This window comes from Pipra filicauda, unplaced genomic scaffold, assembly GCF_003945595.2.
Source record: "Pipra filicauda isolate LSUMZ 115617 unplaced genomic scaffold, ASM394559v2 scaffold148_size1903560_pilon, whole genome shotgun sequence".
Lineage (NCBI taxonomy): Eukaryota > Metazoa > Chordata > Aves > Passeriformes > Pipridae > Pipra > Pipra filicauda.
The window spans coordinates 1,087,413-1,106,889 of record NW_024103973.1 but is presented as its reverse complement, the minus strand read 5'-3'; the positions used below and the strand labels follow the sequence as shown (position 1 = coordinate 1,106,889).

Here is a 19,477-nt window from a genome sequence, read left to right as displayed (position 1 = left end):
ACATCTGATTCTCTGTGGGACAAACTGCTAGACACTGTAATAGAAGCCAGCAGAGCTGGGGAGAGGTCCCTGAAAAAGTCTATAGACCATCTAGGAGAGAGCAGCATATCAATTTTCAAAATGTGTGAAAGGGCCTCTCAGAAAATATTACTTAAAAAACTGATCTGTCTTGGCGCAAAAAGAAAACTCGCCTTGTGCACTAACAGGTGAGAGATAGGTCTCACCCGTCCAGGCATTTTCAGTGTTCAGCTTTCACTGGTGGGACCTTACAGGACCTAACCTATTCATAAATGGGCTGCAGAGGAGACAAAGTGTGTTTACAATACAAAATTATTCAGGGTAATTAGAACAAAAGCTGTTTGTGAAGGGAAGCAGAACCATCTCCCAAAACTGAGTGGCCGAGTGATAAAATGGCAACTGCAATCCAATGTTGATAAAGGCAAAGTGATGTACTTGGGAAAAACAACCCTAACTAACTACACTTACTGACAGGTTCCCAATTTGCTATTGCCATTCAGTGATGAGACCTTGGGGTCACAGCTGATGGTTTTCTGGAGGTGCCAGCTGAGTGCTCAGCAGTTGTTAAAAACCAAACAGTATGTTAGGAGGAAGGAAAGTAATGGAAAACCAAATGGAAAACATCACTGTGCTCCTGCAGAACTCAGCAGTAAAGCGACTCATTAAATACTGTGCACAGTTTTGGCCTTTCCGTCTTGAAAAGGATATGGTAAAGGAACTAAAAAAGGCACAGAGGGAACAAGTGGTCATAAGTCTGAAATGGCTTCCTCCAACAAACCAAGTGAATAGTTCAGACTTCTTCAGATTTGAAAATGGATTATTAAGGGGGAATATGGAGGCGGAAAGAGTCATGTGAGGTATTTAAGTAAACAGGGATGTACTTTGTTATGCAGAAACTAGAAAGCATCAAGAGAAGTTATTAGGCATGAGGTAAAAGCAAAAGGAAGTCTGTTCTTGCGGAATAAATTGTAGAATTCATTGCCATGGGACACTTTGGACACCAGAAGCCTAAAAGGGTTCAAGAGACAATTAGAAATTTATGGAAGAAAGGTCTGTCAAAGACTGTTAAACGTAATGATGCCAAGAAAATCTCTGGCTAGACAAGGAGTAGATATAATCTCTGGCTCAGGAAGCCTCTCAATCTCTGTTCAGTCTTGCCCTCAAACCCTGCCCCAGTGCTGCCCTGTAAAAATGTGGTACCTCATCCTGTATGCCATAGCAAGACAGTGCTGGAGCTACCTGAGAGCAAGCCAAAAACCTTCCCTGAACTTTTTTTACTCTAGTACTGAACAAATTCCAAGGTTGAATACAAAGAACTGTGTCAGAGACCAGCACTGGTGGTGCAGGATCATGGACTTTATTTTTAAAAGCTATTTGTTGTTCAGCATTAAATTGGGTCCTATATTTCTAATTTATATCAAAAATTGAAAATTCACGGGACTCAAAGGAAATCTTAACAATATTGTATATACAAGAAATCCCAGCTATCACCAGACAATAAAGCTGGCTACTTGCACTATGATTACCCAAAGGGAATAGGGATTCATTTCAGATGTACTTTCCAAGGAAAGATTTGTGAGTTCAAAGTCCTTTTTTCCTCTGCACATAAAACGCTTCCTAAGCACATTCACAAAATATTTAGCTGTAATTACAGCTCAATTTAAGAGGAGGAGGGAGTATTCACACAATTTACTTTCAAAGGAATTTTCTTCATGTAAAACCCAACTCAATACAGCCCACAACACACTGCCAAAAACACAGGAAGATACTTACACCAAAATCTAGCAACAAACAAATGGAGGATGTTCACCCTCCTAATCAGGCAGAGTATGCTTGTGCCTAGCTTAGTCTTTTCCTTTTGCAGCTTCTACCTTAAACCTCCTCTCATGGAAATTTCTGAAGAGATTTTTGATCCTTTTGTCCTTTAACAAAAATCTCATGCACTGCCTACCTTTGGGGAGATTTATTTATTCTGTAATATTGATCACATTTTTTTCAGCATCTCCTTGCCATCCTCTTCTCTCTTCCTTTTAGATGTAAAAAGTAGATTTTTTGTAAAAAGCCTGTATGACTGCAAAATCCATTGCCTCTTTTCAGAAGTTTCCCAGGCATGAAGGCATGATATGGCTGTGGTACTTTCCATGCAAGGCTAGCAGTCCTGTAACAATGGATTTCCTATTTCATCTGGAATCTTATTGTTTCTCCACAAAACATTAGCTAAGTCCTCACTGTAGTTGGCAGATACAGCTCCAGCACATGGACCAAGGCTGGATCTGACCGTATGTGAGAAGTTACAACCCCAGCCACTTCAGCAGCTGCTGCGTAAACGTGACCTCGGGCTCTGCCAGCCCTCAGCCACTCTCAAAACTGGGATTCTGATCTCTGAGTCAGTCTGGGCACTTGAGAAACATTTTACCTAAAGGCTCAGTGAGAGATCCAGCGTTTCAAATCAGACCCATGAGGCATCAGCAGGGCAGAACATCAGCAGTGAAGGGGAGCTGGACGGTTTATCCCAGACAGAGGTCGCCTTGTTCCTATTCCTCCTTACTCTAGGAGGAGATTTCATTTACTCTTTAGGAAGCTGAGATCTCAACTAGGGAGAAATACATCTAGAGTAGCTATACTGACTTCAAAGCAGATGCTTCAAGTTTTAAGCCAGCACGGAGAATAGAATTTGGCGCACGCAGTGCAGTCGGAGGAGTTTAACTTCCCTTCGGAGGGGACCCTGTGCTCCCCAGAACAGGAGTAATTGGCCAAAGCTCTCCTCCACTGGCTGCCACAGCACGGCACTCGCAGCAGGGAACTCCAGGAGGAAAGTAAAAAATAAGGCTATTAGAGCAGTGTTTTTCTTCTCTAAAACACGGGCGGAAGGTGTCCAACATTTGTTAATAGCAGTGATTTTGCGACAGCTGAAGCAAAGCCTGCTTAAAGCCAGACCAAGTTTACAGATGTGTTGCTGATTATTTTGAATAATTAAGTGGTGTAAAACCCAGCTGTGATGAATAGCACTGGGGTCGCAATTCATAAATAATAGAGAAGAGTGAGTCGCATTTGATCATCCTGATCAAATTCTACTCTCTGGAGAATAAATGTTTGTCCTGAATACCATCAACATTGTTAAATGCCTCAATATTCCTGCTCAGCCATCCAGCCAGCAGTCAATTGAACTAAATCACTTTAACACCTTACACATTTGCCTTCCTCATGAATACAAAATGTTTCAAACTTACACAACGTTTTTTGGGCATCAGACAAAGCAGCCACTCTTTACAGACAGTAACCAAACAGCAACAATAAACGTTTTAAATGATCCCATTAAAAACAATTCCTGCATACAGTCTTGTCTTTACACTGCAGTAAGCAAAGAAGCTGTAGATATAAGGCCACCTATTTTGGTTCACTGCCTTGTTTGTAAGCACAGCTGCCTCTCTGATTCACATGCAGCACGCAAACACAGCTCCTTTTCCTGGTGGGGAAGCCAGTAGAGCAGCTCCCTGTAATTTCCTGGGGCTCCTCCTGCTTCTCAGTACTTCCAAAAGTTCAGCAGTGACTGCAATTAGACTGAGTGAAAGAAAAGCCTGACTCCACAGCCTGTCCTCATGCTGCTTGGTGTTTACCATGCTTGTATAATATGGATTTGGTAACCGAGAGGTGGAAAACTACTTTCACTTCACTGGAATTGCCTCCAAATGATAGCAGATTTGTAGGTCAAAATCTGTCCTACACAGGCAAAAAGATGCAAATTTTAAAATAGTCACATTATGTAACTACCACCAACTAAATCCCAAATCTTTTCTCCTTGATTTTACTGGAACCAAATAACCAACGACTTGAATAGCAATCTTTCCTGAACAGAGCATGAACAAGGACTCAAGGAACTGACCCACAGTTTGGGTTTTCATACAAGACCAAATTCTACAACTTTTACTCATTGTAAGCACTATTTTACTACTTTTGGACTTTTCAGTGTGACTAAGAGGAACAAATTCTGGACCAAGAAGAGTAAAATAATCTGCACATTTTAAGAAAAACCTGGAATTAAAAACAACTGTTTGTATCTTTATGTTGTTTCTGGGGGCTTGCAGACAGCTTTTCCTATTTAATAAAAACTTAGGAGGATTCTTCCTTAAAGGCACCAAATCTGTGGTGGTTAGAAAGCATCTGAAAATGTCTAGTCCCACATTGCTCATAGCTGTTAGCAAATTGGTATTATCCTGTTTCTTCTGATATATTTGAGCACTGCATTTACCTGACATGACAGCCTCACACAGATGTCGCACGGTCCCCAATTATTAATACACAATTAACTTTAGGAAAACAACATTTTACTGGTGGATCATTAAATCGTACCTCAAAGTCTTCTGAGAACCCATGCTGGTTATTAGAATACAGCTCACTGATGTGTTTAACAAACTGCTTGACTGGAATTGCTTCCATATCATCTGTAGGAAAAAAACAGAGAGATATTCAGAGTTGCTCTTTGTCTCATACATAAAACTTCAGGGGAGGAAGTCTTCACTTGATAGTGCTCAGATCTGAGTTCCCAGGGGCAGAGCTGGTTCAATACACAGTAATAGAAATCTTGATGAATCTGGCCAATTCTGAGGTAAACATTTTATATTGTATTTCCAATTCTAAGCACCACAGTTACGAATACTGAGAGCCTGTTCCCTGGGATGTTAATTTACAAAGTCCAATTGAAGTTCAAGGATCATTTAGCTCTTCCTCACACTCTGAAGATGGCTGTGGATGGGATGTAGAGGCCTCCTCTCCTTCCACATTGTGTAAAAAGAACAGAAGAGAACCAATTTATGAAAGCAGAATTGACAATTACTCTCAGTAAGTCTTTACCAGACTGAGCAGACATACAAGCCTTTCTCACCAAAGTTATTACCTTTTTCCCTTTTACACAATGATGTAGAATCCAATTGGACTTATCATGGAACCGCTGCTGAGCAAAAGAACAGGCAAACACAACAGCCACACTAATTTGAGTTCTCTCTCATGCCAGACACTATTCATAACACTAAATATGTATTCCACTGGACCATTTGTTCTTGCTCAGCACAGTGCAAATTCTACCCAATATACCAATAAATCACCCACAGAAACTTTCTTAAAGAAGTCGAAAGCTTTAACTGAATTAAAGACAAACAAGACTGTTTCGAGCACCTGGGACCCTGGGCAGATTCTAATAAAGCTGAGGTGTAGGATGGTTGCCTTACTTATCTATTTCTCTATTTCTCTCTCTCTCTCAAAAAAAGGCCTAGATATTGTTACAACCACCACTGCAGTTGGTAAAAACACTGTGCTTGCCAAGATTCACCAGTTAATATTTTCAGTCTGGCATTTAGAAAATGCAAATCGCTATACAACTGTGATTACTTTCAGCATGTGAAATAATCTATTGCCTGATGGCTACTATTGTCTGATTGCATGATTTTATGGCAATACTCTCGTATTTATATATTCCATTTAATATTCTTCTGAAGATTGCATCCAGTTTATGTTTACTCCAAGTAATTCAGTGGTGTATTTTTGCTCCCATTTAGCAGCCATATGGTTTGGTGCTACAGCTGCATTATAATCTGGATTCTTTTCCTTTTAAACATCTACATTATGATAGAAAAAATCCAAATATTTCTACAGATACTTAGCAAAATTTAACGATAAATAAATAGATGTGACATTTACTGTATTCAGAGTGAAAGATCTTTGGCAGCTAAAACCTCTAAGCTGTCACATACGCTTTTCTTAGCAAAGGGTATGAAGATCTGTATGTGTAAATGAGGTTCTAGTTTGGCAAGAATTTTATAGATCCCTGACAATCTGATTTCTTTCCAGCTGATGGCAGTTAATATTGACCATATCATTACTTCTCTCCTTTATTTTATCAGGTAACACTCTAAGGTGACTTTTTGCATCTATTGACATTTTCAGATCTCAATCAGCTTTCTTCTATTTTATTTACAAGGGCCGATTGTTAAGGATATGTTTGCAATCTGGTCACCTCACAGTACAGTAATACTACTTTAATTAACCACATGCTCGTTTACTGAATAATACAGAATTCAAAAGATTTGACAAGTGTATGCTTCTCTTAGCAAAAAGCTGCAGCCTGCAGAAATGCTGGCATTTAAAAATATTTAAGTGATAACATTTATTCTATGTAATATTGAGAATATCATCATCTCATAACAACATTTGTATTAATATTTTTGCAGCCAAGACACTTGAATTGAATGATCTATAGGAACAGAATTCAATAGTGAGAATCTGTAAAACTATTTCCTCTCCTGAAAAGTAACCCGTACATCCTAGATTTCCTTGAAAATAGCTTGTGCTATGATAGCAATTTCATATAGTCTCACAAGAAAAGTTCCATAGTTATAATTTTTTTTTCTTTGCATAGTCTAGCTCAGCTGAGACCAACCGAGATCAAGGATTCACTGCAGAAGACCAGTGTGTCCAATTTAGTTTTGCAGAAGGCAGAATTTAATTTTAATTGTGATCTGTGAGCCAAAAAATACATTAGAGATAACGTGCTCTCCAGTCCATTGAATTCTGCACCAGAGATCCATGGCAAAGTATGGTTAATTTTCTTTTTATCATTGTCACTGCATGGTGGCAGTGTGTTTCCACCTTTACAGCCACTGCTACTTCACTTTCACTTCTCCTTTAGCATTTCTTTTCCCTTTTTCCTCTTCTGCATTTTCATTCCTATTCTGTCCAGGAGCCTTAAACCTAATACAGTTTCCACCCTATTTGATAACATGGGCAACAATTACATGTTAAATAAACTAAATAGGAAATACTGTTGACATATGAGCTCACTGGGTGAGGGGGAAATGGAAGTTGCCCATAAACTCAGGAAAACCATGTTGCAGCAAACGTAATTATTATATATTAGGAAGATAAAAATCAGAACCATGAATGTTAGAAACTCAAAAAATCATTTATGGTTTCCAGTTTTCAAACTGGTGGGATAACATAGTCCTACGGACTGTGACTGGGACAGGCACAGCCCTGAGGGGATGGGCAGGGTGGTAGGACAAGAAAGCAGTTGCAAATGAGATACAGCCTTTTACATTAACCAACAGAAATGGAGAGTGTTAAAGTAATTTGGGCCTGCATTTTCCTATTCACAACATCCAACTCCAAACTCCCACCCAGAAACACAAATTACCTTAGCTGGCTCCATGCATGCTTAGCCATAGGCAACTTGCCAGATCTCTGGTAAAATATGTGCTAACATCCTCAGCACTCTGGAATGGTGTCTGCTCTGATTGTATCTGAAGATGGCTGTGACCTTCTCCAAGAAAACCAAGAGATGTAGCCAGATGCACAGAATCTGCTTTTCCTTGCACTATCGTCAGCCCAAAGGCTTTGGCTAAGCCTTCTTTCCATCTTAAAGTAAACAGACTTCAATGACTATAATTCTTTTAGTCGATTGAAGAGATTAATAGAATCCTATAAAGGCTAATTAGCAGCTCCCCGTAGTTCTGCCCATATTCCCTTTTGCACCATATACTTTTTTCCAGAAAGAAGATGGAGTGACATTTGATATTGTCAGTGTGATCCTTACATTCTGCAAGACCTACACATTATTCAAAGCGAAGAGGGAGATGTTTTAATAACATACCTTCACCTCTAACACTGCAGATATAATTACAGTTCTGTCTAGCTTGGGTTTAGCCATCTGTTTTATCAGTGTCAATAAAGTGATTCTGGATTTACTTCCCTATGAAATATGAGCTGAATCTGGTACCATAATAATGTACTAACCCTTTGTGTTAAAGAGAGAAAGAATTATTCTTAGATGGACAGGGACAAAGAGCTCCAGAACTGCGTATATATTTATCATTATTATAAACAACATGAATTTTAGTAACATTTATATTATCAGATACTACTGAAACTGATAGGTGGGGGAATATGTTTAATTATTGTGCTAGATATTTAACATGGTTGTGGAGTTCTCATCTTCACTTGCTGGTCCAAGACAAGTACCTGAGAGGAGTGTCAAACAAACCCAAAGGGTATCACAGTGCAGCTCATTCGTTGCCACAAAGAGACAATGCCAAGAAGAAAGTCATGTTTGTTTAAAAAAATGATATGTAGAGAAAAACCTTCACTAGTACTTTCTTTTTTAAGAAATGGCAATTGCCAATGCAGAATACTTAGTACATTCCCTCATAAGACAGCCACCTTCAAAAGAAGCCTGAAGTGTATAAAAGCAATAAAGTTCGAACAGGGTTACATTTTAAGTTCAGATAATTAGTAATCCTACCAGGAAGGATTTTCCCATAGCTCCCACTTAATAGGCTGCCTTTGTAATGTTAAAGCAATAGGGGCCAATTTCAAAAGAAAAATAGGATATCCTATCAGAAATGACATTTCCACATAATAGGGCCTCAGATTCATTTTGATTCATTTATAGCCTGAGAGCTCACCGGATAGTTTAGTGGCATTGTATTGGAATAGATGAGTTTGGGTCAGGAATTAATCCAAAAGGTCAAACCTAAAGTGCTTCCTCATATTACCTTCATTTAGTTTGGAGTTTTGGTGTTTCTGAACGCCAGATGTTTGACACATATGGCAAAATCTTGGTAAGAAAATTCTCCATGCCTTTCACTCTGCTTGTAAATGCTTGTTTTTCAGCAATTATCTTACCCAGCCTACTAAATGCAATATAATCCTTGCCTCTTACACCTTATTCTTAATGTGAAATGCGTGATTTTGTTGGTTTGTTAGTTGCTGCACTTAGTCTCTCATTTACAAAGCCACCTGGATTCATGTGCCATAGCTGCCATGTGCCTTGGCCCATCTGCTCCAACAGCAGCCACTTACTGCACTGCTCAGCAGCCCTGTGCCACCCCTGCATCTCAGCAGCACTTCCATCAATTCTCAGCGTGCTCTTCACAGCTGGCTTCAGCCAGAGGACGAGGGGATTCTCCCACTCCCCTCTCTCTGCCCTGCAGGGCTGAGCAGTGAACTGAATCGGCCTGCTGATCTGGCTGATGACTATAAGAAAGGATTAATTCATTTGTGGGGAAGGGGAAGAAGGATTAGTTGTCAGTGGGGTAGATGAGTTGATCCTACTCATTAGGATGAAGAATAGCGAAGTGATGGGGAAACTGCCCTTTCTGAAGGCAGCACAAACCTAACTTGGCTTATGACGACATGAAACCAGTGACATTGTTAGTGACATTAATCCTGGAGAATCCACTTCCAACAGCATGTTTTTGCAGTTCTCATTTTCTGCAAAAAAGTTTTCCCAAAATATCTACCGATAGGATCGTAGCAGGACTGGATTTGACCTTTTAACTCACTGAAATATAACATATCTGAAAAATGCTTTACTCTATCCATAGCAAACAAGCACCTTTCTGTTCCCAGCAGCACTCAACCCTGGGATGTCAATCTTTCACCCTCTTACCCTCCACTGCTGGAGAGAACATGGAATGCAATCACTGGATTTTTGAAAAGATATTTGCTTATTGTTGAACACATTCCGTGAGGTTCATGGGTTTTACCTTTTTACAAAGAGGCATGGAAAAATTCTGCAAGCAGCTGAAATACTTGGCGTCAATATTTAGGCTACATATTACTTAAAACAGTTTAGGAGCCATTCCATAAGCTACAATAGCGAGAGCGAAGGGTGCAGAGCTATGGCAGAAGTACCCATGTGGAGTGTGATTCCAACAGATTCACTTCCACAATAAGCAATGGGGCACTCGTAGCTCAGATTTAAACAGGGGCTGTGCTGCTGCACCACGTAATATGAGTGCACACAACACATGGTACCACATGGGGATGTAAAGCCCAAATTCGCCTGTATTTGGTCTGTCTCTAGCAGAGTGGCTGATCATAAAGAACACTGAAAGGATTAGTAGCACATCCTTGGGCAAAATTCTGCCCCAGTAGAGGTTACTGAAACATGCTTATCAATTCCACTAAGGTCACGTGTCCACCTCTAGAGAGAAGTTTAGACAAAACCACATAAACCTAGAGATTGAGCATACACTCCAAAGTGCACATGAGGACCAGAAACATCCCACGTTGCTCAAATTTTGGCACTGATTGAATTTGAAATGTCTGAACAGGCATCTCCATAGCCAGATCCTGCCCTAACTCACAGGAATACTGGACTCCACGAGTAATTCCACACGTAAAACAGGGCGGTGCCCAGCTTTCTTCAAACTATTCTAGATTTAATGCATTTAAATTATACACATTTATATTGTCAGAGTCTTTAATTCTGCAGTATACTGGCCTTCCTTGCATAACTATTTAACATAAGAATGTAACTGAAGCCATTGTATTTAATTTGGAATAATTAATCTTTCTGACTGATCACATTGTTTGCTGTATAAAAAATGGCCAGAAATATGAGAACAGATTTGTTTGTATAACATGAGTATCAATTAATTTATGATAAAGTCATTAAAAAACCTTACTATGGAGAAGGTGTCTGCTTTCTGTGGAGATCATATCTGCACAAATACTAAAAAGGCAATACAGTAGGTTTCATTCTAGGAGATCAAACTACCTGCTGAAGATCTCTAAGGCACTGGCATCCTCCTGAAGTCACTGTCCTCAATAATTAAGACAAATTATAAATTAAAATAAATTAAGATGAATAAGAAATCATTAAAAGTTGATTACTGGGGGCACTATTCCTCATTAATGCTCACATTTTTGTAATCATTTGTTTATGAACTACTGTTTTTAATAAAAAACACCTTTCGAAGTGAAAAGGCATAGAAAACACTTTGAATACATTTGAAAGTCATGGAAAGATGGGCATGTTGAAAGAAAAACAGGTGTCCTTTCAGCAAGATAATTGCTATCTATTTGTTATAATCAAGTCAAATGAACACAAGGGCAGGTTTCTGATAAAGGGGTGACACATGAAAAAGCAGAATATGAAAAATCACCTGTGTAATTCTGTAGCTACATTCATCTCTCTTGCTTCAAGACTTAATCTACTACAATGCTATTAGCCATGTGTCAGTCAGGAATATAAAGATGTTAATGATAAAATTTTATATGTGTCAAAATAAGAGCTCAGTTTAAATCTGCTTGTACAAATCTTAGATTAGGTTATCATTAATTATAAATGTAATAGCAATACACTTCTTCCCTTTAAGCAAAAAACCAATTTCAGTCCAAGAGAATGAAATAATGTGAATTTTCCCTTACCACAGACATTAAACACGATCTTATTTGGTATTGTCTGCTAAGGAACACAATTTTAATCTCACACATTTCCATCTGCAGGTTCCAGTCATGCCATCAATTACACACACCCTTTACATTTGAGCACATGGATGTTCAACTTCAGGGCTCTGCCCCCCAGTGTGACAGCTCTCAGAAAAGGATCTATCAACATTTCACATGGTCACCATAAAAACATGTTGTTTTGTGATGCCTCAATTAAAAGCACCATGATTAGATATCATACCATAAATTCTTCAGTGTACTGCAGGAGCAGGGTTGGTAGCAGAGCCAAAGGAAGGTGGATGTTCCCTAAAATACCTCGATACTTTCTTGGCTTCAGAGGATGGCTGTGTTTGCAATATTGCATTCATGAATTTAATTGAAGCTGAAGATGGGTACAATTCACAATATGGTGCTGGAACATAAATCCGCAGGGAGCAGAAAGCAGAAATAAAGTCTTAAACAGCTGAAGAGCACTACCTCTGTGCTCAGTGAAGAGCTTCATGCCCTTGAGAAATAAGTCCTCAGCTGCAGTCAGTGCAGTTGCCTGTACCTCGCCAGTCTCTAGCAAGGCTCACTGTGCTCATTGCACTGTCACTGTCATAGCCACAGGCATGTCCTGCTCTCTGCTCTTTAGCTCTGGGGATGCAACTTAAGAAAGCCACATCTTAGCAGAAAACAGTAAGATACCAAGCCTGTGTTGGGAACCCGCAGCTTCCTTGTCAAATGAGGTATCTCATTACAGTCTCTCAATAGAAACAGTTTGTCACAGGGTGGATGCTACCAGAACATATCAGAAGTGCAGGGGCTGAGCCTGTAAATAACACATCAAGTCTGACCACTGACATTCATCAGGAAAGGTTCAAGGCAACCACAGTTATTGATGAGCTAAGAATCAATAACATGGACTCAGGATGGGACTCCTTGTAACCATGGGAAGACAGAGGGAAACAAAGGAGGGTCATGGCTTTCACACCCTCACTTGACTGCATGAGATGGTCAAAACACCTTACCACTGCAATGAAATTGGCTACTACACTATTTCCTAGGTTCGTGCACCCCCAACTGAGACATTCTTGAAGAAGCATAAGAGAGTTTCTCCATCAGATTCTGCCAGTATTTATTTTAAAAACATTATTAATAAACCCCAGGACTAGTTAAAAGATTAATTTATTGCCATTTAAACCTAAAACTGAATGCACTTGTGATCCAAGAACTGGGAAATGTTCCTTAGTCTTGTAGTCTAGACATAGCTGAAATGATTGGAATCACTTCTGAGAAATTTTACTTATACTAAAAATATAAGATGTGAAAGACTTTGGAAAAATATGCTAAATGAATCAGTTGCATTGGCCAGCCGTTGTGTTTTTCATGGTCCATGTTTCTCTGGATTGTGGCCAAAACTACACTGAGTTTTGAGCTTTGCCATTGGGTTAAGCCTCAGCTATCCCTGTACTGATCTCACAAGCCCTACTGACATCAGTGCCACAGCATCTGCTGTGCCCAGGGGCTGGGCAAGGAACCAGTAAAGCCATAGCAAGAGGAAGAATAATGCTCCTTCCAGGAGCAGGAAAACTGAGACAAAGGAGAGGAGGAAGGTAGAAGTGGAATTTGTGCTTGTTCCACTGTTGGATATCATCTAAGTTGCACAGAGGTGCATGTCTGCGCCACTGTCATGGAGCAGGTCTTGAGATGACAAGAAAGGAAAACTGCTAAAGGATGTGTTTTGGTTTTCAGTGTTGCAACACAGGTCTTGCTACACAGGTCTGCAGCTATGATGCTGCTGTTGTTGTTACTTATCTAAGTCTACTGGAAAGGGTCAAGTCCAGAAAGATCCAGAAAGTCAGTCCCAGCAATGGAAAAGACTGAACAAAGAGAAGCAGGGGCAGGTTTGCTGACTGAGATCTTTCCAAGACCAAATGTTTTAGTGAAGAGATCCAGGCAAAGATGATGTAGATGTGGCGAAAATTAACTGAGGCGTGGAGGCTAAGAGAGAAGATATGGAGAAATAATTTTGTTGGGCTTAATGGCAGGAGAGTTTTCAGAAATCTGCCATTGATTACAGATGCATTACTGTCAGGTGTGAGGCTTATGCGAGTTGAGATTTATGTCTCAGACGTAATATCCAGTGGGTGACTCAGTTAATGATAACTCCTTTGTCCTGTGCTTCTCTAGATCAAGCAGTGCAGATAATTATGAATAATGATAATGATTTGGATCTCAGAGAGAATTTGCACAGATAGGCACACACCCATGGGTGATGTGGCTTCATGCACAATAATTAAGCACATATGCCAAGGGAAGTGAAATAGAAAATGGGTAAAATCATTCCTTTTGGAGAAGGTTTTTTTTAGATTTTGCACCTGAAAAGTTGTACTGTGTGCATATGCCAGGTAGCTGGCAGATTGATTTAGAGTTCACAGACCTGAGAAAACAGAGGGTTTGCATAAACAAGAGCAGGACGGGGTGCAGAAATAAACACAAACGCTACCTCTGATCATGCCAACATGTCATGGAGCAGAGTGGTGGAACGCAGAGACACCAGTGCTGCCTCTGAAACCTCTTGAGCTGCGTCAGGACGTCGCTGTGCCTGGCTCCCAGACACCTGGCAGAGCCACCCCACACCTGGGCCAGGACCAGCCAACCCAAACCCACTCAGTTTCCTCTGCCCTGGCAGCTCCCTGCATGCTGTAGATGGGCCTTGGCAAATGTGTTGAACATCTTCAGTTCAGCCACGCTGCTCTAAACTGCCATCAGTGTGGCTGCTTGCTCATACCCGAGAGTGGAGGTTGGTCCACTGAACTGTAGGAGGCAGAGGCACGTTCCTACAGGAGTCTAGTCAAATTTCTCACGTAAGGATGGGGTTTCACAAGCTAACAGGGCTACTTCAAAAACCTTGTTTCTGTGAAAATGCCACTTAAATTTTGCTTCTAGAATCAACATGGCAAGTAAGACTTTCTCACACTCTCTGGCAGCTTCCAGAGGAAAAGTTCATAGGCTTATCATTTCATCAGTTGCCATCAGTTCAAAGGAGAATTTTGTCATTTCATGTTTTTAAGGCATTTCAGTGGGCTGTCTATGTGGGAGCAGCAGCTGACGTCAAGGAAGACTGTCATTCAGCTACAGGTATATGGGGAAAAACAGCCCTCTTCTACATCTCCAAACAAGGAAAATGCCTAGGAGAGCTTCAAGATCTTTCCAGGCATTATCCTGCATCTTTGGAAAAAGCCAACATAACTGGAATTTATCTCTACTATCTTTGAGCCTCATTATGGACTCCTTGTATAGGTAGTAGTTAATACACAGAGTGAGGCACTTCCAGAGGGTGATTTGGCTTTTGGTGACCTGAACAGCTTTACTGTCATTGCCAAGATCTTCAAATTCATCAGTTCATTCTCTCTTAAGATTTTCTGGGCATGATTCAGCTTCAGATTAAGGTCCCTCCATCTGGATGTCTGTATGCAGGTGTCTGTATGACCACTATATCCACAAAAATGTTGTCATTAGACTGGGAATTCGAGGATTGGATTCACCTTTGCATACAATTAGATTAAACTTCTTTCTAGGGCCCAGTTCTTGATGTGCCTTAGAGCTCATCAGCAATCCTTGCAGTTTTTTTAACAACAAAGCTTCACAAGGTGTCCTGCAGCACTTGCTCAGGGGGTGCCTTAACATGTAGTGCCCCTTATCAGGGGTGAGCAGCTCTTTCTTAGCATTACCAAGTCTGAGCAGACCACAGAGTGCACTGCAGTGACACCACCATCATGTCAGTCCCAGAGCTGCTGTGGTCAACAACTTCGCTTGCTCTAGTCACAGGAAGATGTCCCAAAAAGGCACTGTTCCGTGCCCAGTCACCTGGTTTTATGTGCCAGAACAGCTGATGGAGAAGCCCTGGTGCATGTGCTGGCCTTACAGTCCCTGCTATCTGCACAGTTTTAATGGAACTACTTCTTAAAATTCATATGAATGCACTCCAATCTTAATGGACTGACCATCAAAATATCTCTGTGCAGCAGGGAAGAACCACTGTCTCAACAACACACACTGCAGCAGGAGAAGATGGAGCTTTCTGCTGATTCATTTATCTAAGAAAAACTTGTCTCAGTTACAGCACAAATACTCTGTGTTGGCCAAAGAGGCTTCTCTCTGAGGGGAGAACTTCCCTCCTCCCAGTGCCTTGTGTTTATAATCTCCTGGGTTTTGACACTGTTCTCTGCACAGAGCCCAGCTTGGCCCCCCCTGCTTCCCCACAAGCTCCAAGGAGGCATCACACGAGAGCAGGCATGGTGGGACCATTACACTGACTGCCACAGGCAGCCCCAACAGGGAGTTGTTCCTCTTGGTTTCACCATAGAAAGAATGGAGTTCTCCAGCTATTTAAGTACTTTTGTGAAAACTCACTGCAGGTGCTCTAAGACCAAAACCTGTCACCTTCTGTTACCCTAAAGGAGAGTAAGAAGGGTGCCCTCTTGCTAAGGATGGGAGGTGGCCAGGACATAAATTTTAGTCTGCCACATAAAGGAGAGGAGACGAGAGCTTGTTCTCTTCATTTTCAGTGGCACACCACAGACTGCAAGGCAAACTGCTTTCTGTAGGAATGTAATAGCTGACCTTTCATACTAGTTCCCATGGGTACTTTGAAAGACTCTTTCTAGAAATAAGTCACACATCTACTGAATAAAACCAAGGAAAATATAACTGTACTCTTTCACTTTTCTAGGAGGCACATTTCTTCAATGTCTCAGAAAAGTCTCTGAATGTTTTTTGGCAAAATGAACCTATTTAACTGCAGATTGAACCCCAGACCAATGACACAAATTACAGAATATGACAAGGAAACTTAAAACACTTTCCAGCAACAAGTATGAGCCTTTGACAGACTGAGGTCAGTACAACATTTTGGGTATCTTAATTTTGCACGTGAGACTGACCATCATCGAACAAGGCACTGGCTGCAAAGGCCACAGTAACACCAAGCTGCTCTCTGTCATCACAGCTTCAAGGCAGCTGCATCCTGCACTTAATAATTCCCAGGGGAAATGCCTCGTGAAGAGAGAATAGCACTAAACTCTGCTTCCAGCTTCATTCTCAGTCTAGCTGAGAGGAGAATTTGACCTTTGGTAACTTGATTAATACCAAATTAACAGATGGCTTTGGACTTTCCTTGAGATTGTTTGCTCATCCCTGTGTCTCGCTGTCCTCCCTGAGACCCCCAGACACCACCTCTGCATACACTGAAAGTGGGAGCAAGGGCCACAGTCTCGAGAGAGCAGTGGAGCTGCATATCCCTCCTCCACAACCTGCCCTGACAGAGCAGCTGGTTTCACCCTGGATGCAATGCCTTGGTGTTTTTAAGAAGCGTTACTCATGTTTTTGACATTTTACAAAGGTTATTCTGAAATTTCTATTAAAACAACATGGGAGAGGTGCCTGTGGAAAAATACAGCATTGGCACTGAGAGCCCCACTGCAAAGCACATTAAATTAAATGAAGCAGCACCGATACAAAAAATTTCTACCAAAACCCCATGAATTATCACAAGCATAACCTTCTCTTCTTTGTGTAATTAAAACAGACTTCAAGTAGTACAAACACAGGAGATTAAGCCCGTCTTACCTGGAATAGGTATAATGGGAATACTTTCATTGGGGACCACACGGGGGGAACTGCTGTCCTCCACATAGAAATGAGCAGTCTGGAAACACTTTCTGTTAAAGGAAAAAGAAAAAGAAAAAAACACCCAGGGTGTGAAAAACTGCCTCTGAAAAAAAACAGACAAAAACTTTTGTACGTGTTCTGCTTCTCCATTTCTGTTCCATACTTTCAGATGTTATAGTTTCAAAACATTGATGCATGAAAACATACGTGCATTTTCTACAATTACAATCCTAATTCCAGATTCTGGTGTGCTCTAATTCATTGACATCTGACATCCACCAATCATAAATGCCTCTATATATTATTGCTAAGCACTATAGAATATGAATTATACTCATAAAAGTTACTGGCTGCAAAACAGGTTTCAAATACATCATTCAGAAAGAAACTGCACACAAAAAACATATTCAGCAAACAGTTCAAGCCCAAATCTACCTGAGACACTCGCATTTCCAGGGAAAATACACTTACTGTAAAAGTTTCTGCTGTGTAACAGCCAGCAGACAGTAATACAGCATCCTTAACTGCTTCATATCATGATGCTCTGCTATGAAAGTTATTCTTCAAACATTAAGGTTTTTTATTTGTAACACTAAAGCCATATAACCCTCCTCCTGAAAACTTGTATTACATATGCTTCTCCTGAAAAATGCAATAGACACTTAGCTTGGGCCCAAGGACTCATCTCTGAAAAGGCCTATAAGGAAGAGCAGAACTTAAATCCACCTGACTCATTTTTACCTGTATTTAATGCAAAGCAGAGAGCACAAGCTGGTCATCACAGAAAAGGTACTGAGCAGAATAACATCAAGAGATCCAGGGACACTCTGCATGGTGATGTTAACTGAGGCAGGGTTTTCCAACACCAGCGTCACTGCTCATTGCTGACTTAATGAGCTGCTTGAGGCTGGAACTGAATATTTAATGAGTCTTGCTTGGTGTGAGCAGCTATTGTGGGCAGGAGAAGGGTCTGCTCTCATCTGTCGGGTGCTAAACAATAGCTTCCCATTTCAGAAAGATCCCCCTCATTGCCACCCTTCAGCTGCTCCTCAACACCTGGGCAAAGTTTGCAGGAGGCCTGGTGAGCTGTGCTTTTGCAAAGTTGCTGGTTCCCTTGCTCAAACATATTTGCACGTAGTGGCTTCTGAGTTCCTGCCTTGCAGTCTGGGGCTCTGCAACTCGGGCATTGTGCTCTCCATAGAGAGCCCATCGGCAGAGCCGGCTCCGCAGACTTTGTCAAAGTAATTTGTGCTCCCTTTGTTTCCAGCATCCATACATGCTGGGGATGGTGGGGGGGAATGGCACTGAAAACCAAATCATCTCTTCGGTGAAACCAGAGCCTAAAATAATCCCAGGTCTTTGCTTTCCATGCATTTGTACTTTCTACTGCACAGGCACAGAGCTTTATAACACAAGCACAAGCTATGGCAGCACAAGTACAACTTAAGACAATACAGAAGCAGGAGAGAGTGGATTTCACAGCATGGAGTCAATGTCTGGGAGCAGCTTTCTATTTTCAGGCATGATGTCTTGCATTGTGCTGAAGTTATTTATTTAGTGAGTATACTCACTAAACAGACTCACATATTCTTTTCTTAAGAAACACCATAAGGTGAAGTCACACATGAGGATACAAGATGTGCAATAGTCTCACAGCATTTAAAAACCTCAGTTGAACTCCCCCCACCCCGTCACTTGCTCTGTTCTCATTTTTTTTTTGGCAGCCTTTATTTTGGACAATGCACACCCTGGGGGCACACAGCAGAATAAATCAGTCACACATAAAGAAGAAACTATGAATATGAAACAGGCAAAATGTTCCTGATTTTGATGTATTTGGGGCTCTTTCCCTTGAGTCAATACTACAGAAATCCTTGAATGGCTTCTCCTGGTAATGAAGGCCTTAAAAAGGTGTTTGATAAAAACCCAGACCTTTACACAGGGATTTACAGGACGTTTTTAAAGCTGATGATACTGAAGAAAAGCAATTATTTTCTGTTAATTTGTTATTTTATACTCTGAGAGGCTCTGATAGGCTGGCATTATGGTTTTATACACAGCCATAAGATGGTTTTTTTTTAATAGCCTCGAAACATGTGTCAGATAATCTCATTGGGTGGTATTTTAAGGCCCACGATGGCGATAGCTGAATACCCAGCCCAGTGCAACTGCTGAGCACAATGTTGGAAGAACAATGTGTTAAATGAATATTTCACATAGTAAAGTTTGCTACAATCATTAATGTCATTAAAAATTCTGTGTTTTAGTCCTGGAAGACTTTCTGTAGCTGTTTTGCAAAGGCAGTCACAATGGAATTTGACTAAAGGTTTTCTCAAGTCACAAACATCACACTAAAATACACTCTCATCTGATGTAAATACCTACATAATGCAGCATGTTCATTACTTCACAATAGTGGATACTGGCACATTAGGTGAAGACATGCTTCTCAAACTGTTTTTCCCCCACTTGCTCGTAATTGCTGTACGTATTCCAAGTTTAGCCTCTCCAGGTGAGATCACTACACACAGGCCATCTCATCCCTGTCCCGGTGACTCCTCCCATGTCTCTGGGACCA

At 40.8% G+C, this 19,477-nt stretch overlaps 1 protein-coding gene across 1 annotated transcript in view; it reads right to left on the bottom strand.

Moving 5' to 3' along the window:
* Positions 1 to 19,477, bottom strand: part of PTPRG (protein tyrosine phosphatase receptor type G) — a 399,599-nt gene that overhangs the window by 25,612 nt on the left and 354,510 nt on the right. Inside the window, exons 14-15 of the mRNA XM_027722958.2 lie at positions 16,858 to 16,949; positions 4,369 to 4,460 (exon numbers count right to left, since the gene is read on the bottom strand). Of these exons, the coding sequence (XP_027578759.1) occupies positions 4,369 to 4,460; positions 16,858 to 16,949 (184 nt within the window). The remainder of the gene's footprint in view (positions 1 to 4,368; positions 4,461 to 16,857; positions 16,950 to 19,477) is intronic.